The sequence below is a fragment of the Barbus barbus genome, assembly GCF_936440315.1.
Source record: "Barbus barbus genome assembly, chromosome: 21".
In the NCBI taxonomy this organism is placed as follows: domain Eukaryota; kingdom Metazoa; phylum Chordata; class Actinopteri; order Cypriniformes; family Cyprinidae; genus Barbus; species Barbus barbus.
In genome coordinates this window covers 28,884,526-28,907,393 of record NC_136749.1, presented here as the reverse complement: position 1 = coordinate 28,907,393, position 22,868 = coordinate 28,884,526, and the positions used below count along the sequence as shown (strand labels likewise).

The 22,868-nt window shown below is 38.8% G+C and overlaps 1 protein-coding gene across 1 annotated transcript in view; it reads right to left on the bottom strand.

The window, feature by feature from the left end:
* Positions 1-16,017, bottom strand: part of LOC306886990 (sodium/hydrogen exchanger 1-like) — a 52,982-nt gene extending 36,965 nt beyond the window's left edge. Inside the window, exon 1 of the mRNA XM_079444433.1 lies at positions 15,104-16,017. Within this exon, the coding sequence (XP_079300559.1) occupies positions 15,104-15,353 (250 nt within the window). The 5' untranslated portion in view covers positions 15,354-16,017. The remainder of the gene's footprint in view (positions 1-15,103) is intronic.
* Between the last annotated feature and the right edge of the window lie 6,851 nt (positions 16,018-22,868).

Here is a 22,868-nt window from a genome sequence, read left to right as displayed (position 1 = left end):
GTCGATAATCGGTCGACCCCTAAAAAGAATGTTCTGTAACTTTAAGACAACTGTATACAAATTGAGTCTGCAAAAATTTACGAACTATGCAGTGCGTCAAAATCTTCTGCACACCATTCTGGACCATTCTCCCTTAACAAAAAAAAAAAAAAAAGAAAAAAAAAAAACCCGTATAAAATCAATGTAAACGTTCTCTGATCCAGTGTCACATTTTTGTTAATATTTTGAATAATTATTTTATGTTTTTCGGTTTTCACCTTAATTTTAAAGTTTTAATCATTTTGTAATTTTTATTAGTTTTATTTTTTTTTTTTTTTATTAATTACTTTTAACAAACTAAAATGTTTGAAAGTGAGTTAAAGATTTTTTTTAAATATATTTTATTTTAGTTAGTTTACGTCAAGTAACAAAAAAGTCTTAATTATAACTTATCGGTTTTAGTTAACTAATTTTAGACATTCTTAAACATTCTCTGCAAGATTTGCTCTCACAGCAGACGTTTATGTGCATCCACTCAAGCGGCTCTTGTGGGAATCTAAAGGCATGCATGACAATACTCGAGACTGTTCCTCACAGCTTTACTGCTCTACTAAATCACAGCAGAGGACCAACAATCACACAGACTGAACAAGGACAGATCAAGTGTGCGGCCTCTTGGCTCAAATTCACAGTAAATCACTGAACATCACATTCAGGAGCCAAATCTTTTACAGACAGTTTACAGATTTTTAATAATGATACGTCTTTGTGAACTAAAACAAACCTGTGTTGATGAAAATACAAAAACATAAGTACAAAGCAAACAACATTTTGACTTGGTGTTTATAGTAAATGTTGTTTATAATAACCGCAACTCAAATTTAAGTGAAACTGAAACTACAAGCATGTGGGAAATGTGCTAAACAAACAAAGGTGTACTCGTGTACCTCTATCATTCGGCACAAATCCAAATCATGTTTTGCATGTTTGACATTAAAGGGTTAGTTCACCCATAAAATGAAAATTCTGTCATTAATTACTCACCCTCATGTCAAACCCGTAAGACCTTCATCCCGTTCATCTTCGGAACACAAATTAAGATATTCTTGATAAATTCTGAGAGGTCCTACCACGATCAAGGCACAGTAACGCAGAAACACAGCATTGCTGAATAAAGTCATTATTTTTTTTGCACACAAAGTATTCTCGTAGTTTGTGACATGGACTACTTTACCGATGTCCTTGCTATGTTTCTGTGTCTTGATCGTGGTAGGACCTTGCTGTCCTCTTGGATTTAATCAAAAATATCTTAATTTGTGTTCTGAAGATGAACGAAGGTCTTACAGGTTTGAACTGACATGAGGGTGAGTAATTAATAACAGAATCTTCATTTTTGGGTGAACTATTCCTTTAAGGGCATTATATAAGTCGCTTTGGAATATAAGTTGCAGCATGTATCAGGTGATTAAAAACATGACATTCTGGAAAATATGGCATATCTTATTGAACATTTTGTTATTATTATTATTATTATAATAATATAAATAAATACTTTAAATAAAATAAAAATTAAAACAGGCTTAGTTGCACTTCAAAAGTAGAATATATTAAATAACTAAAATTAAAAATACATTTCTGCTTTGTTTCAATTTTAAAAATTACAATATACTTTCATAAAAATAAATAAAATTTAATGCAATTCAATAAATTTAAGTTAAATGATCATTAACTATTATTCAGAGTTGGACCTGTCATTGCACAGACAGACTTTGCATTCGTCATGCATGTCATGTATAAAGACTATTAAGTTCATTTTCTAGAACAAGATTCAAAGATAAAGTCTATAAAATAATCTGATTTAGATTATTACTACATGGTTATTTCTGGTTTGCTCATCACATCAGAAATGAAAGGTCAAGTAGAGCAGAGATCAAACATATTCAAACTTGCTAAACCTGTGAGACTCGAGACAAATGACTGAGAAACAGGCTGGACCAGCTTAAGGTCTGGTTCATACTGGCAGCACGTTCACATTACAACACATTACACATGTAAAACATACTCTAACTGAAACCCAATCAGGGCTCCAAACTGCGACTAAAATGGTCGCATTTGCGACCAAAAATATTAATTTGCGAGTGAAGTTTTTGCTGAGGTCGCCACTGGCGACTATATATAATTTGCATGAAAGGACTTTTTTCCCCGATTGTTTTGCGCTCACATCTTTTGTTATGTTCACGTATTAAACTTACATAAGACGATGCGCATCAAAGTTTTACTGAAAAGAGGCCTATTTACACCTGGTCACTTCATGCATTTTCTCTGATCGGATATCTATATGATTTGTTAAAACGTTTCCCCATTTACACTTGGCCACATAAATGTGTCTTCGCAAAACGGATATAAATCCGTTCTTCAATTCCCGCTTCATATGCAAATATAACGGAGTTCACGTCAATGAAAGCAATGGATAATTTTATCAATTATCAGCTAATTTCAATATCAAGAGAGCGCGCGGCATCAGCACTGGAAAGATAGGCTAGTCTCGCTACTTTTAATGAAGAAGATTGTGTGTTGAGCGTCTGCGGCTTACTTTCAGGTTCATTCAGTTTGCGCGTCGCTTGCTGAAGAAATACTCCGCTACTCATCCGCGGTGATGCTTGTTGCATTGCGCTGTCATATCTGACTATAACATGCCATATAGCCTATAAAACGCTCTCACACGTCTATTATTTTAATATTATGGGAGGAGTAAAATTACCATGTGGTTTCAACAACCAGATGCATTTACACGTGTCCGGTCGCTCTTCTTATCGAGATCTTAGTCTATATGCTGTGTTCTGTTAATGCATGGACTTCCTGTTATTTGAAGTGCACTTGCCATCCAGTAATCGCAAAACGCTTTGTGCTGTCTTACTTTTTAATAAACAAAGTATCAGCTTTAAAATGCTACGAAATTCAAATGATGCGGTTTGGGTGCTCTTTAATGCGGACCACAAGCGCACACTTTGGGTAATATAAACACCAGTACCCCGCGTCCACACGGTCCGTGTATGCGTCCGGATCGCGCGAGCGGAGAGTATCGCACTTAATGCTCAGGCGCGATCTCTTTAGCACCTCAGTTAAAGCAGCAAGTGAACCCATTATATATTTCGATTTACTACTATAGTATGAAATGAACATGATCAAAAGATAGGCAATAAGAAAGCCTATAGTACAACTTACTGAAATGTTTTATGTAAAAGCTCATCGTTTCAAACTGAGGAAATGTATAAAGCTTGTAAACATTGCATTGTAATACATTTACCTCAGAATAACCACTCAGTGTCCATAAACTCATCAGTCAGCTAGAAAAATAACTATAAAGAGGAGCGTTTTGCTATATTCATGTGCTGTTGCATATTAATATTTTTACTTATTCTGTTGTACATGATTCAACTCCTCCTATAAAATTGCATTTTACTAATGAAGAAAAACAGACTGAATGTGTGAAAGACGTGACAACATTTATAGGATGCACTGCACTCAGTGGCCAAGTGATGCTTATGGTCCATGATATTGGTACAGATTCTGTGTAACGAACAATTCTTTGTGACTGTATATTTCAAGTTGTAAAAGACATTTAATTCACACTTTAAGTGAACCTTAGTCCCCCGGTCGACCTGATCATCTACAAGATGGATTAAAATGCTGATAAAGCCTAGAAAAGATAAGACATAAACACATGACAAAATGATTGAAATGTTAAAATAGGGGGGAAAAATAAAATGATAATAATAAAATAAACCACTTTTATTCTGTGGCACCTAAAAAAATAATTTGGCGCCTAAGTTTTTCTTTTATAGGAGCCAATGGCTCCTTACTCGATTTTTTTGTCTGGAGCCCTGCCAATAAAACTGATCATCGTGTCAGATCAGATCATTTTTCTAGCGTAACCAGTTTGAAACAGATCTGCAAACTGAAATTTATCAAACCCACACGCAACATTTTTATGCTTCATGCTTGTCTTGAAGATTGTTTACGTTAGAAAGCACGTTTTCAAGTCAAGTCGAGCTGAGCTTTATTGTCATTCTGCTACATGGACATATAGTGGAACGAAATGTCGTTTTGCATCATTCATTTGTAGGATATCAGAGACTGAATCAGACAATTTTAAGATGCATCAGAACATTGAAACCTGAGGAGCTGGAATGCAGAGAGGCCTTAAGGAAACAGGACGTCATAAATCTAGTTTGAAGCAAGCAATCCTAACTTAGCAAGCCTCTTTCACCAAACAGCTTACAACCTTAAGGCAAAATAACACTTATTGAAGAAGGAGACTGTAAAATCTGTTGCAAATAATCAAGACTGATTGTCAAAGAGATGGCCATCACGTGTTCCACGATTGAATTCACAAGCTTCCTTAGACTGACTTCTCCCCCACATAGAAGACAGTCCAAACCAAAGAACATGCCTTCGTTCTCCATAGAACTCAAAGACTTTCATTTTCAATTTTAATGAAACTAATAATTTCTATGCATAACTGCATATTGTGTATGTAACCCATTTGAATATCCTTGTTTTAATCAAATATTATGTATGTCTTTTTAATCATTATTGAATAGCTGAGGGATTCAGATTCATGTTTAGTATGTACGAGTTTGAAAATTCATGCTTTAAATGTTTCTTCCAATCAATTCTTTGTCAAATGCATCAGTCTTGTTATTAGAAATCATGGACGAAAGTATACTTTGCAAGAGCCTGTAAAGTTCGGACCTCTGAGTGAACAGATAAGTTGATTTATGATTTGGTGGAGGAACAGAGCAACACCCCAAGCAAGGACAGTATCTAATTGGTCAAGACGTCCAGAGGGGACGGTCTGGAAGCCGAGTTTAAAAACTCAGGACATCGTAAATTCTCTCTTAGTGCGCTCGTCCCTCTCTTAGTACTCTTCTCTTGCCGCGCTCTCTCTCTCTCTCTCTCTTCTGGCCCACGTGCCATAATGAGAAGGAAAACAACTTAGTCTCGTTACATCCTTTTATTTTTATTCTTTTAGTTTCTTTTCTTTCCGTGGAGTTTCGTGTTCTAATGTAAGTTTGCTACAAAGTCCAGCTCCGACTGCACTCGCTTCAAACTTCAAACCAGACCAACTCCGCATCCTCAGCCAACGCCCAAGACTTCACTTCAAAGACTACTGAACTCCCAGCCAATCAGACACTTCGAGAAACCCCCCCGTCTGCAACGACGACACAAAGGAAACCCCGTAACAGGCAAAGCGCACAAGTAACGCCTCCAAGTTCTAAATTGGTGATTTTAATATAAATCTTGGCCTCATTGAGAAACTCAAAGCGAGGGTTAAATAAGTGATTGAAGGTTGTTCAGGTCTATGCAATTGAACATATTGCTGAACATTTCCATTCTCTTAAACTCATCCTTTCCTCACTTTCTGCAACGTGTGAATGCTTGTGTTCATGTGTTAGATTAGTTTATGTCTTAGGTTTATATAAATAAAATCTGATTTATATTGAAAGAGAAGTATCTTGTGTTTTCTGCTCATAAGTTAATGTCTTAATCTGCCGATCTAGTTACAATGCTGTTTAATAGTGTTTTCACTATATTTGGATTTTAATATCCAGTACAGAGTTTGTTATACGGCTCGTTAATCGCCGTAACACTGATTCTGTTCAAATCCCTATAAAATCACAAATGATTCCCTTTGAGCTAAATTAAGCTATTGCTTTAAATTACATATTAATATTATAAATGTATTACCCCTACACATTTCAAATGAAAGTTTTAAAGAGAAGCTGTAAACAGCATTTCTCATGCTTCTCTAGACTTCACAAATAATTATACAACTAATACAATCAAAAGCAAAGAGAGCTGTTGTTTATTCTGTTGCTCTTCGTCTCTCCCTCAAAAAATCTAAAAATATACAAAGTGGAAGTTCTTGGATGTCTAGGAAATGTCAGATCTAAAGAAGGCCATTCAGTTCCTTCAAATTGTTGTCATTAAACCACATATGCTATTATTCAAATATTAATAACGCCCAGCTTAACTACTCAGCAAAATTCTATCAAACCATACAGGCCTAAATATTTTTTTTTTTTGTATATTAAAAATGACTACAATTTTTTTTTTGAATGCAACAATTTGCATTGAGATTTAAAAATGTAAAAAAAAAAAAAAAAAAAAAAAAAAAAAGTATATATATATATATATATATATATATATATATATATATATATATATATATATATATATATATATATATATATATATATATATATATATATATATATATATATATATACACATATATATATATATATATATATATATATACACACACACACAATACACACACTATTGTCGTCTTTAGCGACGTGTGTACAGGTGGTTACATGAGCGTAAACAAACAATGGCTAGCAAACAGCGTGTTCTGCCCTGTCTTGTCATCAGAAAAGCCCACAAAGAAAGAAAACCTGACAGTGGACAAAAATCTGCATTGCATGAAAAGGACTGTCAAAGAGAACTGATGTAAAATTGTTTTTAACTGACTTTTTTTACTCGGTCGTGGTAATCCCTCTAGAACACATCATAAATGCAGGCGTGTATCAGCGGACAGGACTGCTTTACATTTTTTACTTGTAAGAGTGACAAAGAAACACAGATGTTTCTAAAGAAAGGCTTTCAGAAGCATGCTATCTAAAGGGTGTTGTTTGCTCAGACCTGTAAAACAGCATCAACAGGCTATTCTTCCCTGCAGAACTGCTGTAAAAGTGTGTCAGGCAGGCCAGTCTCGCTTTAGCCTGACAGCAAAGCATTAGAGGTTTTTGTGTTTGGTTTCTGCTGAAATCCCAAAGATTTCCTTACCACGGTTAATGATTTAATGATCCATGCATGACACTAAACCCCGTAACAGAGGTAAAATCACACTCGAGGTTGTGTGTGTCAGCAATTAAAACAAGCTCAATAAATAAATAGATGTGTTATTGAGTGAAATCTCATGAACACGTTCAAACCTCAAAATCTAAAAAAGACGTTTTGCATAAAGAAAGTAAAGCTTATTTTAAAGGTAGGGATGCACCGAAATGAAAATTCTTGGCCGAAGCCGAACAAAATGAAACACTGGGCTGAAGGCCGAATACCGAACACGTTTTTTTGCATTTCCCCCCCATGTAGGGTTTTTTCACTATTGCATAAATTAAATAGCCAAAATGTGCTTTTTACTGTTTTGCCCTGCTTTTCAAATAAAAAAAATCAATTACAAAACAACAATTAAAAAATATTTACACTAAACATTACACATTATATCAACAATGCACAATTTAACTTAAAAATTAATAAGTTACTGAATTAATATTTTTTTGGCCATTTTTGGGACCCCCTTCTTGAATCAGGCATGTATTTTTTACTGTACAAATAAATGCAGCCTTGCTGAGCAGAAGAAACTTCTTTTAAAACATTAGAATATAGTGCAAATCCCAATTTGAACACAATGTGTGAATGTTATAATAAATGTATAGAGCTGTTGTAGGGTAATTACTATTATCATTATTATGGTCTTATTTTTTTATTTTACAGAACAACAGTAAAATAACAATACTAACATTTATGAATGTTGATGGAGTTGTTGCTTTTTCTTAGATTTTATTTTGGCAGAATCCCACAGGAAGATCTTAGTGCTTCTTTTTGTTGACAACAGCATGCAGATATTTAAATGATTTTCATTACGAATTTGGGAAGATGTTTGTCGCACGTATCACATTGTCACATGTCCTTAAAAATGTTATTGAGCAAATGACGAGTAACAGTGTTTTAGCGCAGATTTTCCTCGCTTTGGACTTTGAACCCTGGCGTCGAGAGCTCGTGCAGCGCTTTTTGAATGCAATCCGTGTGTGTATTTGAAAACATAACATTCTGGAGTTTATTTACTAATTGTTTAAGGCCATTTCGCGATTTCAATCATCACAGTAACCAGCAACAACCACCTCTTCCTCTTCTCATCGGAGACATGAGATGCAGCACTAAACAGTCACTCGCTGTCGGTGCTTCGTGCTTGTAATGAATTTTGTGTCTTTGACAGTTTTACATGCTTCCACACTGCAGATGTGTTTGCTGCATTAGTGCGCGCCTCTATTTGATCGCGTCACGCCATTGTTCGGTACAATTTATTCGTTTTTTCCGCTAATTCGGCTGAACACCGAAAGAGGTCTTTTTGCTATTTTCAGCCGAACATTCGGTGCATCCCTATTTAAAGGCCATTATATTTTTTGCATTGTGATATTTTCATTTGAATTAAGCAATTTGAATTCCCTAACCAAATGCATTACTGGATGGCTTCAGAAAAGTTTGTTTGTAATATTTTATATAAGTTTATATATTTTGTTTATTTTATATATTTTGCAATTCCCATTATTCTTAATGATGGTGATTTTTCTTACTGCAAGTCAATATTTTTTATTTAAATATGCAAAAATTAAAAACAACCATTACTTGTAAATATTGCACGAGTGTATTTTTTCTATATTACATTGAGGAATAATGAGATTTTTTGCATTACAATAATGAGAATTTGAGGAGGAGGGGGCGCACAAAAAAAATCATTATTTTCTTAAAGCTAATAGATTTTAGCATGATATATGACCTAGACATGTTCTTGACCAGCTTTGTGAGACTAGTAAAATAATAATAATAATAATAGAAAGACTGAAGGTAATTTCTTGTAGAACAGAACATACTACTCCAATAATCTTTGTTTTATATACAACTGTAAATAGTATGCATTCACCAAATTAAATATCTTGCAAGTTCAAGTTACTTAAACTACTGTGGACATGTTAATAGCAGATATTTGAATAATTACTTATCTGGTTCAATGCCATATTCAAAATTATTAAAATAGCAGAGATAAATATTATTGTTAATGCTCATTTTTATTCATTTATTATTATTATTTATATATTAAGTCAATATAAAAGAGAGAATTAAAATTAAAAATTTCTATTTTAATTTTATTCCCCTGGGCGCCGCAGCATTGGCGGTCCACTGCTCCGGGTGTATGTGTGTACTGTGTGTACACTTGGATGGGTTAAATGCACAAATTCCGAGTATGGGTCATCATACTTGGGCACACACCACTTCCCTTTCCCTTTAATATCTGTGAAACTTTTACGCTGCCATTTTTACCTACCAAAACTTTTCAATTACTTTTTCAATTGAACAGATTCTATCTACACAACCGTCCTCAGCCGACCTCTTCGGTCCGCACAGAAAACCCTAGTTAGTGGGTATCGCTGCTGGAGATTCATGCAGAATGCTCTCAAGGGCATGGTGAAATCTGCAGACTGTTCTCGTCGCCAGGCATTCAGCTGCAGTGAAACACACGGCTGCCCGTAGGGAGAGTGATAATGGGAGCAGCCTGGCAGAAGACGAGGGACAAGAAACCTCCAGAGAGCTACCGGGCATGTCAGATCTCTCAGTCTGCACCGGGAATTTTTTAATATACAGTCTACGGCTGGGTCGATAAATAGTATGCAATGGTAGAAATATGACATTTTGCTTTATCATTAACTTATGCAATAGAGCTGCACGCATCCGCATTTAAAACTTCAAAACAATTCCATTAAGGCTTTTTTTTTTTTTTTCATCGTGTTGAGTCTTAGATGTTGGATCAGTCAGTCAAATTTCTGGCTTGGCAGATGGAACAGGCTAAGCAAACATCTGGCATGTAAATCTGAGGGGTAAACAGGCTAGTAATGCAAATGAGAAGAAGCAGCAGTGAACTCTCATATATAACAGGGTCACTAAAGGTGTTCGTAACGGCTGTGCCAATGAGTCATATTGATCCTGGTCACAAGCGAACAGCCTGTCGAGGGAAAAACCAGCATCATCTCAGCGAGAGACTGGGCCTGGCTGCCAGGTGACTAATCTGCATATTATTATCACTAACAACAACTGTTACCAAGATAGAAATGTGTAATCATTAACTAAATAAAAATGAAAAATGTGGGTTTGCAAAAGAAAAAAATATATATATATTTATGCTCACAAAGGCTGCATTTTTTTAAATTAAAAATACAGTAAAAACAGTAATATTGTGTAATATTATTACAATTACAAATAACTTTTCTGTGTGAATATATTATAAAATGTAATTTCTTCCTGTGAATTAATGCTGTATTTTCAGCATCATTACTCCAGTCTTCAGTGTCACATGATCCTTCAGAAATCATTATAATATACTGATTTACTGCTTGAGAAACATTTCTGATTATTATCAATGTTGAAAATCAGTTGCGCTGCTTTATATTTTTGTGAAAACCTTGAAACATTTTTATTTTCAGAATTCTTTAATGAATGGAAAGTTCAAAAGAACAGCATTTATTTGAAATAGAAATTGTTTGTAACATTATAAATGTCTTTACTGTCATTTTATTCATTTCAATGCATACTTAATGAATAAAAGTATCAATTTCTTTAATGGTAGTGCATATAGAATTTTTCTTTAATATTAGTAAAGTTACAGAAAAAAAAATCATTGCTATACCATGGTATTTAAAAGGGGCTTCAAATTAGCTGAGTGAAGGGCAAAGGTCTGCCAGCAAGGTTCAAATAATTGGTTTCCTTTAATGCTGATAAGACTAAACACAGAATACTAATGAACTATTAATAAGTACTGGCCGCAGTCAGCTGGTCAGAGGGAACATCCCATCAACAGCTGGCAAACATTTGCATGTAAAGATTTAGCACCTTTAAAAACAGACGACATGCATATACATGAGCTACAAGTCCAACCGGCCCAACAGAAACAAAACCCTTATCGTTGAGGGCGGAGATTTTCCAAAGGATTTTCTTAAGGATTCTTTAAGGATCATCACAGCATTCACTGCAAAAAATGGCTAATCTTACTTAGTATTTTTGTCTTGTTTCTAGTCAAAATATCTAAAAATTCTTAAATCAAGATACTTTTACTAGACAAGCAAAACGTTGTAAGATATTTAGTCTTGTTCCCAGACTAATTCCATCCTCTCCACCCTCTGTTTGCTCCCTCCGGTCAAGCCAGATCGCTTTCCTGTCCGAGCGATAATCAGCTGATCAAACTAACGAGAGTGAGCGGTGGGTGACGGGGGTCTGATGAAAACACTGATTCAAGCAGACAATACACCACGGCCTAAACCAGTTTCACACTCTGAGGTCATGGGAGATTAGTTCATACAGATCAATTTAGAGGTAGCATGTAACGAGAGAACAGAATGAGCAATGGACACATAAGTCAGATAACCTTAAGTTCCTGTAAAACAAAATGACAGCTGAATCCTGCAGAAATCTGTGACGCTTTCTTTGGAAATCTGGGCCTGTTGACTTATATCCTCGTGACATTTACAGAGCATGAGTAAATATTGAAATACTTAAGATACAACAGTGTTGTGTTAAACTATGGCAGGGATTCTCAATTTTTTTATATTTAGTTTAATTCAATTCAATTTAATTTTTAATTTAATTTAGCCAATTTGACATTAAATCTCAGGGGGACTTCAAGTAAATATTTTAAGTTAACATTTCAGTAATTTAACAATACATTCACACGTTCACCATTATCTCACATAATCGCATGACATGCAGAAATGCAATTTTTATTTGAGCTTCATTTTGATTTCAAAATTACTTTTTTTTCATTAGTTCATTATTATTATTATTATTATTATTATTATCTCCATAATTTAACCATAGCTTAAATAAAAGATATATTCATTTTAAGCTTTCAATATATGCATTCATCAATAAAATTGTGTTTGGTCAACCAATGCATTTCGCGGGCACATTTTCTGTATAATGTCTCTAAATGGTATAACTTGCTGCTTTCCCAGTTATTATAGATGAAGATTTCCATATGGTCTCTTGCGGAGCAGCAACTTGAATTACTGCTCTGCCAAACAACAACACAAACAACACCAGAGCAATTCATGTAATCTGAATCCGTCTGACAGGAGTTCATTCAAACTGTTCTGATGAATTAATCTAAACCCCATATCTGTATCGGTTTGCTTTCAATTTCCACCATGCCAATTAGCTAATACAAGCTATAAATGAGCCCTATGAACTAGGCCTTACTACTTTCCACCTTCAGGCTGTGAGACTTGGCACTCACTCCCCATGATGAGCATTTATTAATAATGAACAGACTCTGAAACATTAATGCTTAAGCCTGGCAGTGGCGCCAATTCATTTGGACAGATAAAGATGTAAACACTGTGAATGACAATGATACTGTGAACCAGCAGAGGAGCCAGACTGAACACAGGCCGACTGTGAGACCTGACATATACATGCAGAGGATTTGATAAAGCCACCTGACAAAGCCAAAACGAAAAACAGCATTCAGTCACAGATTAGATTAGATTAGATTAGATTAGATTAGACAGACAGAGTCAAATTAAAAAGCTCTGAAAGCAAGTGAAAAATCGCAAGGACAAGCAACAGAGATTATCAGGGATTAAGAACTAAAATTTCTCTTCCTCAAATAAACCTATAGTATGACTATGACTTCATAAGATTTGTATATAATTTTGTAGTGCATGAGTGCTGCACAGAAAAGATCTGTGTGAAAATATTTTATAAATAAATAAATACGATTTGCTAGTGAATAGCTGCTAGGAAAAATCTTGCCAGTGGATAATTACTTACATTTGGGTCTTATCCTCATATAAACCAAAGACTTTGGGGATTTCATAATGTATAATATTTTTGTGTATGAGCCTTCTGGACTAATTTATGATTGACAGATGTGCTCGCTATGAGCAGTCCAGAAAAGATCTGGGTGAAGTTTCTTCAAAAAATACATACATACACATACATAAATACCGTAATGGTTTGGGATGACATAATTGACAGATAAATAAATTTAATTTGTGGCTGAACTAAAGCTTTAAAGTTATAAAATAAAATCAAAACACAAAAGCTTTAACAGCCACTTAAAATGTTGCCAGGGCATGTAAAAAAAAAAAAAAAAAAGATTTACTTACATTTGTGTTTCTTCTGCACATAAGCATATAGTATGACTTCAAAGCACATATATAGTGCATGAGTCCTCTGGACTAATTTATGATTGACAGATGACAGATTGACAGACACTATTAACTGATGTACAGAAAAAATCCGGGTGAAGATTTTTCAAAATGAATAAACTACAGTACCAGAGAACTGTTTAGGGACGAAAGGAGGAAGTAAACGATAGAATTTTCATTTCTGACTGAAGCAAAGTTTTAAAGTTGAGAAGAGGAAAATCTAAAATGCCTGACAATGAATTTACACTCCTGCTGGGAATGAGAACTGAGATATCAACAACACAACACGCAGACGGCTTCAGTGGGAGAACTGAACATAGGGAAGCTAGCAAGTGTCACAGCTAATGCACTGAAACAGGAAGAAAGCCTGCAACTCAGTGTTTGCACATACCTGACCTCATCTACCCTCCTGCGCTGACATCCTCCTCTCCTCTTGCATCACACATCAGCTGCATTTCCCCAAATCTTCACCATTCTCCGTTTCCTCTCAAGCACTGATAGCAATAGTCACATTATGCACTAACCGCCTCATAACCCACTCAATAAGTAAAACATGATTTACTAAACCATATTACCACCTCTTATCAAAACAACACTTCATTGTCTCACTAAGCATTTCATTACACAGGCCTGGTGCAGTCAGTACTCTCGGATCAGTATGTACTGTAATTAGCCGTATATCAGGCGTCTAATTGACACTGTGCACTGTAGGGTATCATACAACAGCAAGCATGTAAGAATCTCAGGTTACCACCGTCCTAGTCTCAGACGACACACAATTCCATGATGCACACCAAAACGGCAAGAGCTGATTGGCTGATGCTGCACAGCTGCCAGGCGTTCCATTGGTCACTTTACATGTCAGTCTTCCCGAATAAATAGACAGTTCTTGTCCAGATAAACTGCAAACTGGACCAGACATTATGCTGACAGCAAGACCAAACACTGTCCTGATGACTGTGCAACATCATCACTGTGTGAAAAGGAATATTTACACTGGTAAACAGCGTGAGAGCAGAGAAGAAAATGCCCCTGGGAAGAGGGTAATTTAAGGGTCTCTCTGGGTCGAAGTGACTAATTCTGCGGGAGATTTTCTCAGAACTAACTTCACGTTTCTGAGCCACACACTAGTTTGTATTTGTTATATTTCTTAAAAAAAAAAAAAAAAAAAAAAAAATATCTTTTCTAATCTTTTTGTTTTCTATGTTTTCTTTTTATTTATTATACAATTAACAAAAGCAAAAAAGACCTCTAAGACTAGTTTGACTATTCTTTTTCTATTCTATCGGTTTTCTTTGTATTTATTATATAGTAAAAAAACACCTGGCTACGTGTACTGTGTTAAACTAACTGAGACTATAGCACTTGCATGTTGTTGCTCTTTTGACTGCTTCTATTGTCCTCATTTGGAAGTCGCTTTGAATAAAAGCGTCTGCTAAATTACTAAATTTAAATGTAAATGTTATACGAGTACTCATATCAACTCATAACATATGTACACACACATATATAATAAAATAAAGTTTAGAATATTTTCATTTATAAATATATAGTTGATCACACAAAATTAAGCAACTGAATTTAACATAGAATATAAAATACAAATGTTATGATAGGCCTATATATTTTTTGATATTATAAATTAAAATACGACACTGGATATAAAAATTTCATCAAAATTATATTACATATGTATTATACAGAAATTTGACACCATGATAAAATAAAAGTTTATATATTATATAAAAAGTTTATATATATTAAAATCACTAAATAGTTTTTTTTATAATTTGATAACTTTTTGCACTTTAATACATATGTGTGTGTGTGTGTGTGTGTGTGTGTGTGTGTATATACTACCTCATAGTTGAGAACACAAAATGAAAATGAAAATAAACACTTTTATACCATATTATTGTTGATATTATACTGTATGTGTGTACTATCAGTCAGATAGATAGATAGATAGATAGATAGATAGATAGATAGATAGATAGATAGATAGCTGCCCCTGAATACAATGATGCAAAGCCAATAATGCATAACATATACATTCATAATATAAACATACTCACCCAGTTTCATGAGTGAAGCCAGCAGAACCCACAATGAAATCTCAAAGGGGAGCCTGACATGATTATAATCCAAAGACAGAACCGGGAAGGGCTTTTTGTACGGAGTAGTGTTAGTGTGAGTGTGGCTCCCTTGATTCTGGGTCCCCTGGTCATGGCTGTCAGGGGCCTTTCCGTGATTGGTGCCGATGCCTGGAGAGCTGGTGCCCACCAGGAGCCCCAAGACGAGGAGGAACATCTTGAGCTCCATCATAGAAGAGAGGAATCAAGCCTCTCCAGATATAACACTGATATTATCTGACCAGTTCTTTAACTAGCTCTACGGTGAAGTTTCTACTGGGTAATCCCTGGAGCATTTCGTGGGTTTCCTAAAGTACTTCCTGTTTTGAGTAAAGCACCGAGCAGCACACCCTCTCCAGGTGAAGCAACCCAGGAATTATAGACAGGTAAGTGTGTATATGCCTGCATCTAAAGCAGGAAATATATATATATACTCAACTCAAATATTTGGTGTGAGAAGATTTCCTCAGGCATTACACTGTAAGGTGTTCATTTTCTTCCTCCATCACCGCCAGCCGTGAAAAGGACACTCAATGACAACTCCAAGACACTCCTCATCGATAAAAGTCAGTCCTCAAATCAGGTTTTGCTCATCTTGGTGGTTGTTATCTTCTGATAGCATCGGAGCCGGCTGTCCTGTCCCGATCCGGACGACTAGCAGAAGTCTCGAGCTACGGATGACGTCGCTGTATTGGCGGCAGTGTCACGCGAGCTCCTCCGCGCTCCGTGAAGAACTTAAACGATGTTTTTTAGCGCTAACACTGGCCACTTCATACACACCGACTCCTTTCACCATGTCTGCAGTGCGTGATGCGGAGCAGATATACGTACCGCTCTAAAACACACCCTTTGGGCAGGTTTCTACAAGCAATGGGAGGGGTCTCTTTACTGGAGCGCAGCGGCATCTAGTGGAGAGGAGGGTCGCTGGGGATCCAGATCCCCCCAGGATTATGTGAAAAAATATAAAATAAATAAATAATAAAGTAAAATAAAATAAATCTGTCTACATTTACTCAAGCTCATTTTGTTTCATACAGTGTAAGTGAATGGGGATTGGTGCTGTCAAACTTGAAAATGACAATAAAAAAGCACCATAGTAATATTTCCTGCAGTTACTCACGTGGCTTCAGAATCATGTGACTTCCTTTCTTTGATGGAACACACAAAAAAATGGTCATTCTCTGCGACAATTTAAAAAAAACACAAAAAAAGGAACACTATAATGCAAACACAGTACACAGTACCATAGTAGTCAATGTTACCTCCAATTACTCACAGTCATTATCATTACAAACCTGTATGACTTTCTCTCCTCAATGGAACACACACACACACACATGTTGGTTTTTGTGGTTTATGGGGACTCTTCATAGGCGTAATGGTTTTTATAGTGAACAAACTGTGTGTGCTATTGCCCTACACCTAAACTTAGCCCTCACAGGAGACTTTGTGCATTTTTAGATTTTCAAAAAAACACCATTTAGTATGTTTTTTAAGCCTTTTGAATTACGGGGACATAGGCAGTGTCCTCATAAACCACCTTCATATTGTAATACCTCTGTCATACCCATGTCATTATACAAATTTGTGTCCTCATAAACCACATAAACATGCACACACACACACACACAGACACACACACACACACAGAGACACACACCCACACACACACACACACACCGTATGTCTTCTGAAGTCATTTGATAGCATTATATGATGAAAAAACAGTAATTTAAGTAATTTTTCACAGGAAATCTTATCTTCTGCCATTGCTTTTAAATTAAATATGTCGTTAGATGTTATAGATAGTTGTGAAACGTTGCATATCTATTAATTGAATGGTTTTTCAGTAAATAACAGTTTTGCTCATCGCATAAAGCTTTCAGAAAGGTACGTTTATGCTATTTTATAAGGAGCACTTTTTGACATTTTGAGCTTGAAAGCTTGAGTCCCCATTCAGTTTAATTATATATGGCAAAGAGTGCCCAGAAATCAGAAGTCAGTCAAAAGTCATATATATATATATGACTATATGAAATGTATAGCATTTAGGCTGCATCTGGCAACAATGATGATCAGGTTCGATTTCTGTTCATTTTTTATCATGAAGTCTTATATATTATTTCAATAAATGCAAAAAAAAAAAAAAATCTAAATATGTATAATCTGAAATGTCTGTCATGATTTCGGGGTGGTATGTGATGAGTTTTGGTATCGGTTTGTTACTGTCAGGTATATCTGGCAACCCTGCTTGCCGTGACTAGATGATTCAGTCAATTCAACAAACTCGTGGTTTATTGTTCCCTCCCAATCCATTGTTAGTCATACAACACTAACTGTGCTGCTTTCCAAGAATCAGTGAGGTTCCCTCCCTCTATCCTGTTAGTCTATCACGTCTATATGGCAGTTTCACCGCACAGAGCCGCTTGTCCTTCAGTCTCAGCTGAAGGGGACTCAGTATAGATCCAGAAAACTGCAATGCAGCTCGGCACACAGCCAGGAATGTGCATTTTGCCTCTAAATTACTGTTATTGGATCTAAGTCATATGACAAAGTGTTTTTAAATGAAACCAAGTGAACAAACATGCACCAAAATAGCCATGTGAGACCAACTAGTAGTTTCATAATCCTCTTGCAGACTTGTGACCCGACTGTCTACAAGTGGAACCAAGTAAACAACTCAGATAACTATAATCATGAGGAAGAAGAAGTTAAAATGACTCACTGGTATACAAAAGATCTACTGGATCATGCATTTACCTGCACTGTTTTTATTAGGCATCATTAGACACAATTAGTTTTGGCCCCACATGTAGCCGGTTCACACAGATTGCATGTAATGGAGATCTACTGGTTAAGGAAATTTGTCAACAATATGGAGTGTCTAGTCAGGACACGGAAGTCAGGGATAGTCGTTGAATGGTTTTAATAAATATACTTCAAAAATACAGATGCACAGGCACTATTTCTCATACACTTTACAGTGAAGGTGTGTTTGGTGGTCACTGACGCACACGAACACTATGCGAAGATTAGCTTAACTGAAACTGAAACTGACAGCCGTTCTCTACAAGCCAGGGCATGTCGCAACATGTCAGAAAAGGGGCGTGGTCTGAACGAACACTCGCTGTACATGCTCTGTCCATGTTCACATCACTTGAGCCTTTTGCACAGCCGCCCCATAATTCACGGTGTGAATTATCTCCTGGAAAGGCTCAACTATCCACAGGAGCTGTTGTCGAGGCATTCTCCGGGATGGCCGGCAGCTCAATGAGCTTGGCCACTGGTCTGGTGTAGGTCCTCTCGTCTACCTGCACCTCAGCAGTCCTCACTTTACTATCGACACTCCTAATGATCTTCGTGACTCGTCCCACGGGCCACAATGCACGAGGTAACCTTTGGTCAATTACCATCACCACTGTACCCACAGTGAGGTTCTCTGTGTCCTTTACCCATTTCTGCCTTGATTGCAAGAAAGGCAAGTAGCTCCGTATGAAATGGGTCCAAAACTGGTCAGCTAACACCTGACTGTGCCGCCATCTTCTCTGACTGAGAATCTCAGACTCAGGGTACACCACTTGAGGAAGCGAAGAGTCGGGCCGCCCCATGAGGAGGTAGTTGGGGGTTACGGGATCCACATCAGCTACATCTGTCGACACATATCCCAATGGCTTGGAGTTAAGGATTCCCTCTACCTCAATCAGAACTGTCTGCAAGACTTCTTCGGTCACTGTCTGTGCTCCCAGAGTAACATAGAGTGCAGCCTTAATAGATCTGACTTCCCGCTCCCAGGCTCCACCAAAGTGAGGTGCATTTGGTGGGTTGAACTGGAAACGGATCTGGTGCTTAGCCAACTTGGTCTGCAGCTCTTCACACATGGCCTCAAAACTTGCCTTGAGCTCGTGCTCCCCTCCGCGGAAGTTGGTCCCACAGTCAGAGAGAAGCTCGAAGGGTGTTCCCCGTCTAGCCACGAACCTTCTGAGTGACATAAGGAACGAGTCGGTATCCATTTTGGGCAGCACATCTAAGTGAACGCACCTGGTGGTCATACACTTAAAAACTATTCCCCATCTCTTTTCCGTACTCCGACCACGCTTGACCTGGAACGGGCCAAAGCAATCTACTCCTGTTGAATAAAATGGAGGCTTCAGGAGGCGGAGACGACAAAGGGGCAGATCTGCCATCTTAGGAATAGCAGGCTTTGCTCTCCATTTCTGGCACTCCGGGCAGGATCTCTGATGACGACGTACAGCTTCTCGGCCTTGGAGGATCCAAAACTTGCGCCGGAGCTCTGCAAAGACCCTCTCCGATCCAGAATGGAGTAACTTGTTGTCATACTGTCGTATGATAAGTTTGGTAATATGGTGCTTAGGTTCTAGCACAATTGGGTGTACGACATATTCTTCCAGACCAGTAGAACGGCGCAACCTACCACCTACTCGGATAAGGCCCTTAGAGACATCGTACTCTGGAGCAAGTGACAAGAGCCGACTGCTGGATGGAAGTGCTTTCCCTGTTTGTAGGCACTTGACTTCGTCTGGAAAGCTATCATATTGTGCTCTCTGAAGGATTCTGAGTTCTGCTTCTGCGTAGTCATCTGCACTGAGGGCGCTTGACTGGGAGGCCGCCCCATGTAGTGACCTACTCGTTGCCTCAAGGAGATCTTCAAAGGTAGAGTGGTCTTCAGCGGCGGGGATCTCTGGTGCAGTAATGGCTGACATAATGCCACAGAACGTAGACCTCTTCATCTCTGACTCATCTGGGACCTCCACGAAAGAAGTTGTGGCTGACCAACTCTCACGTGGTAGCCAAAGGAAAGCAGGACCTTGACTGAATTGGTTTGGCTTGGCTAGGTTGGATAGTGTCATCCCTCTGGTGATAGCATCCGCGGGGTTATTCTGTGTGTCCACATACCTCCATGACTGGTGATTCGTCAGCTCCTGAATCTCAGATACACGAGTCCCTACAAACACCTTGTATCTGCAGGACTCCGACTGTATCCAGGCAAGTACTGTGGTGGAGTCAGACCACAGCACTGTGTCCCTCAACTTAAGGGTGAGCTCTCGCTGGATCATCTGGGCAAGCTGAGCTCCTGTAAGGGCGGCACAGAGCTCAAGGCGTGGCATTGACTGTTGTTTCTTCGGTGCCACTCTTGAACGTGCCAGCACAAAGGCTACATGGACTTGGCCATGTGGATCTTCACCGCGTAGGTAAGCAACTGACCCGTAGGCGGACTCTGATGCATCACAGAATACATGAAGCTCGAGGGTGATGGCACTTACATCCACGTCTAGTGGGAAGTAGCTCCGGGAGAGACTAACTGTTGGGAGCTGAGGGAGCTCTTCTTCCCATAAAGTCCAGGCTTGCAGGAGGTCGACCGGTAAGTTTGGGTCATCCCAGTCGCGGTCTTTGGCCCACAGTCTCTGGACCAAAACTTTGGCCCTTGTGGTGAAAGGCAGGATATGACCTAGGGGATCATATTGGCTTGCTAGTATCTTATAGATATTTCGCATGGTAGTCTGGCTTGGGGAAACCGGGCGATGCCTGTAATGGAGTGTGTCCTCCATGAAGTGCCAACTGAGGCCTAGCGTCATTTCTTGAGCTTCACCATGTGTCTGAGAAACCCATCTTTCGCTGCTGTCAGACTTGGCCTCATTAGGCAAGTTGCGAATCACCTCTGGCTGGTTACTGGCCCACTGACGAATATCGAAACCACCTGCAGCTAGAAGGGTTCTAAGCTTCGTCACAAGGTTACTGGCTTCTACTATGGTGGGTAGACTCTGCAGGCAGTTGTCTACGTAGAAGCACTGTTCTACACTGTGGCGGACATCTTCTCCTGGTTGACTTGACTCACTGATGTGTTTCTGAAGAGCAAAGATCGCGCAGCAGGGACTGCACGTCGTCCCGAACGGCAGAACCTCCCACTGGTACACTGATGGTTGTTTGTCCGTTTTTAGATCCCTCCAAAGGAACCTCAGCAAGGGCTTGTCTCTGTCCAGCAGGCGGACCTGGTGAAACATCCCTTTAATGTCTCCACTTACTGCAACTCGATGCTCCCTGAAGCGCAGGAGGACTCCAAGGAGTGAGGCTCCTAAGGCTGGACCAGGAAGGAGGTAGTTATTCAAACTTTGTCTGCCAAGCTGGAAGCTGCAGTTGAAAACAATCCGTTCCTTGCCATTGTGTCTGACCATGTGGTGGGGCAGGAACCACGACTCCTCGGATGAGTCCACCTCGCCGGAGTCAATCTTGGTGGCGTACCCAGCAATCTCCAGTTTCTTGATCTCCTCCTGGTAGGTAGATGTCCGCAGTGGGTTTTGTGCTAACCTCTTCTCTGTGTTTCGCAGGTTCTTCATCACAACTTCCTTTGAAACTTTCAGCTTGGGCATGTTTGGGACTCGTAGAAGGGGTGTAGCGTACCGATGCACTCCGTTTACTTCTACACGGATGGTCTCAGCCTCTAATAGGTCCACTGAGTACTTGTCCTGTCTGGATCTGGTCACCAACTTCTCACTTTTGAAAGGCAGTGTATCTAATTGCCACAACCGTTCAACTTGACTGAACAGCTCAGCAGAAGGGGAGGAAACTGTGAACAAGCACTGTGTGGTGGGAAGCTGTTGCTGCAGGTATTTCGCTGGACCTTGGAGTGTCCAACCGAGCTTAGTCTTGACTGCTGCAGGACCACCAGGGGGACCAAGATGCACTGGCTCAATCGGAACGATCAGATCAGCATTATCCGATCCAATCAGGAGGGTTGGCTGAGCTCCATCGATGGGTGGGATTACCAGACCTCGTAGATGACGATATCTTCTCTGGAGCTGGGTAATTGGGTAGCTGTACTGAGAGAGGCCTAGGTGTTCACCTGTGAATGCGCCTTGAATGGAGAACCTCTTTGTTGGTTGGGAAGCTGGAGTGATCGTAAAGGACACACGTGAGCCTGACAGTATCTTGATGTCTTGGCGGATAGTACGGAGTGTGAGGTCTTCTACTTGACCCTGTACTCCTAGGTGGCGTGCTGCAGACGAAAGCAGAGCCATCATCCAGCACTGCATACGTGTCAAGCACTTTATCCTGGTATTGCAAATTGACTCTGACAATCTTTAACAGCACCTGGCTATATCTATTTGGCTGATCCAGGTAGTGAGTTTCTGCTGTCGATGTGATGGTGGGCTCGTTCCCACTCCTCTGGTTGACCTCGTGAAGGACAGAGAGGTGTTTCGACTTACAAAGGCGACACGGCTTCTTGAGGTCACAAGCAGAGGCTAGGTGAGACCGTCCGCATCTCCAGCACCTCCTCTTAACTTTAATCCAATCCACCATCTCTGCTTTGGTAAGTTTAGCGAAGCTCTCACATTGGCTGAGGTAGTGTTCTGCCTCACAGTAAGGGCAGTATATCTTACCCTTCCCTTGGGTTCGCATAGAATGAGCTGCTTGAGAGGGCGTGTCTGATGGATGGTTACTGGAACTGTCTGTTCCATGCATAACCGTAGTAATCTTAACCTTGGACTTCTGCTGCTTAAATTCTCTTTTATCCTTTTCACTGTGAGCTTGAAGTGAGGGCTCAATGTCCAGGCATCTGACTTCTGCCTTCAGCCACTCTGAAAAGTCAGTGAGCGTTAGCTTCAGTTTATCCGGGTCCTTCCTAAACTGTTGACGACGAAATCTCTCTTGCTGGTGCTTGGGGAGCCTGCTTAGAAGGCGCTTCACATTG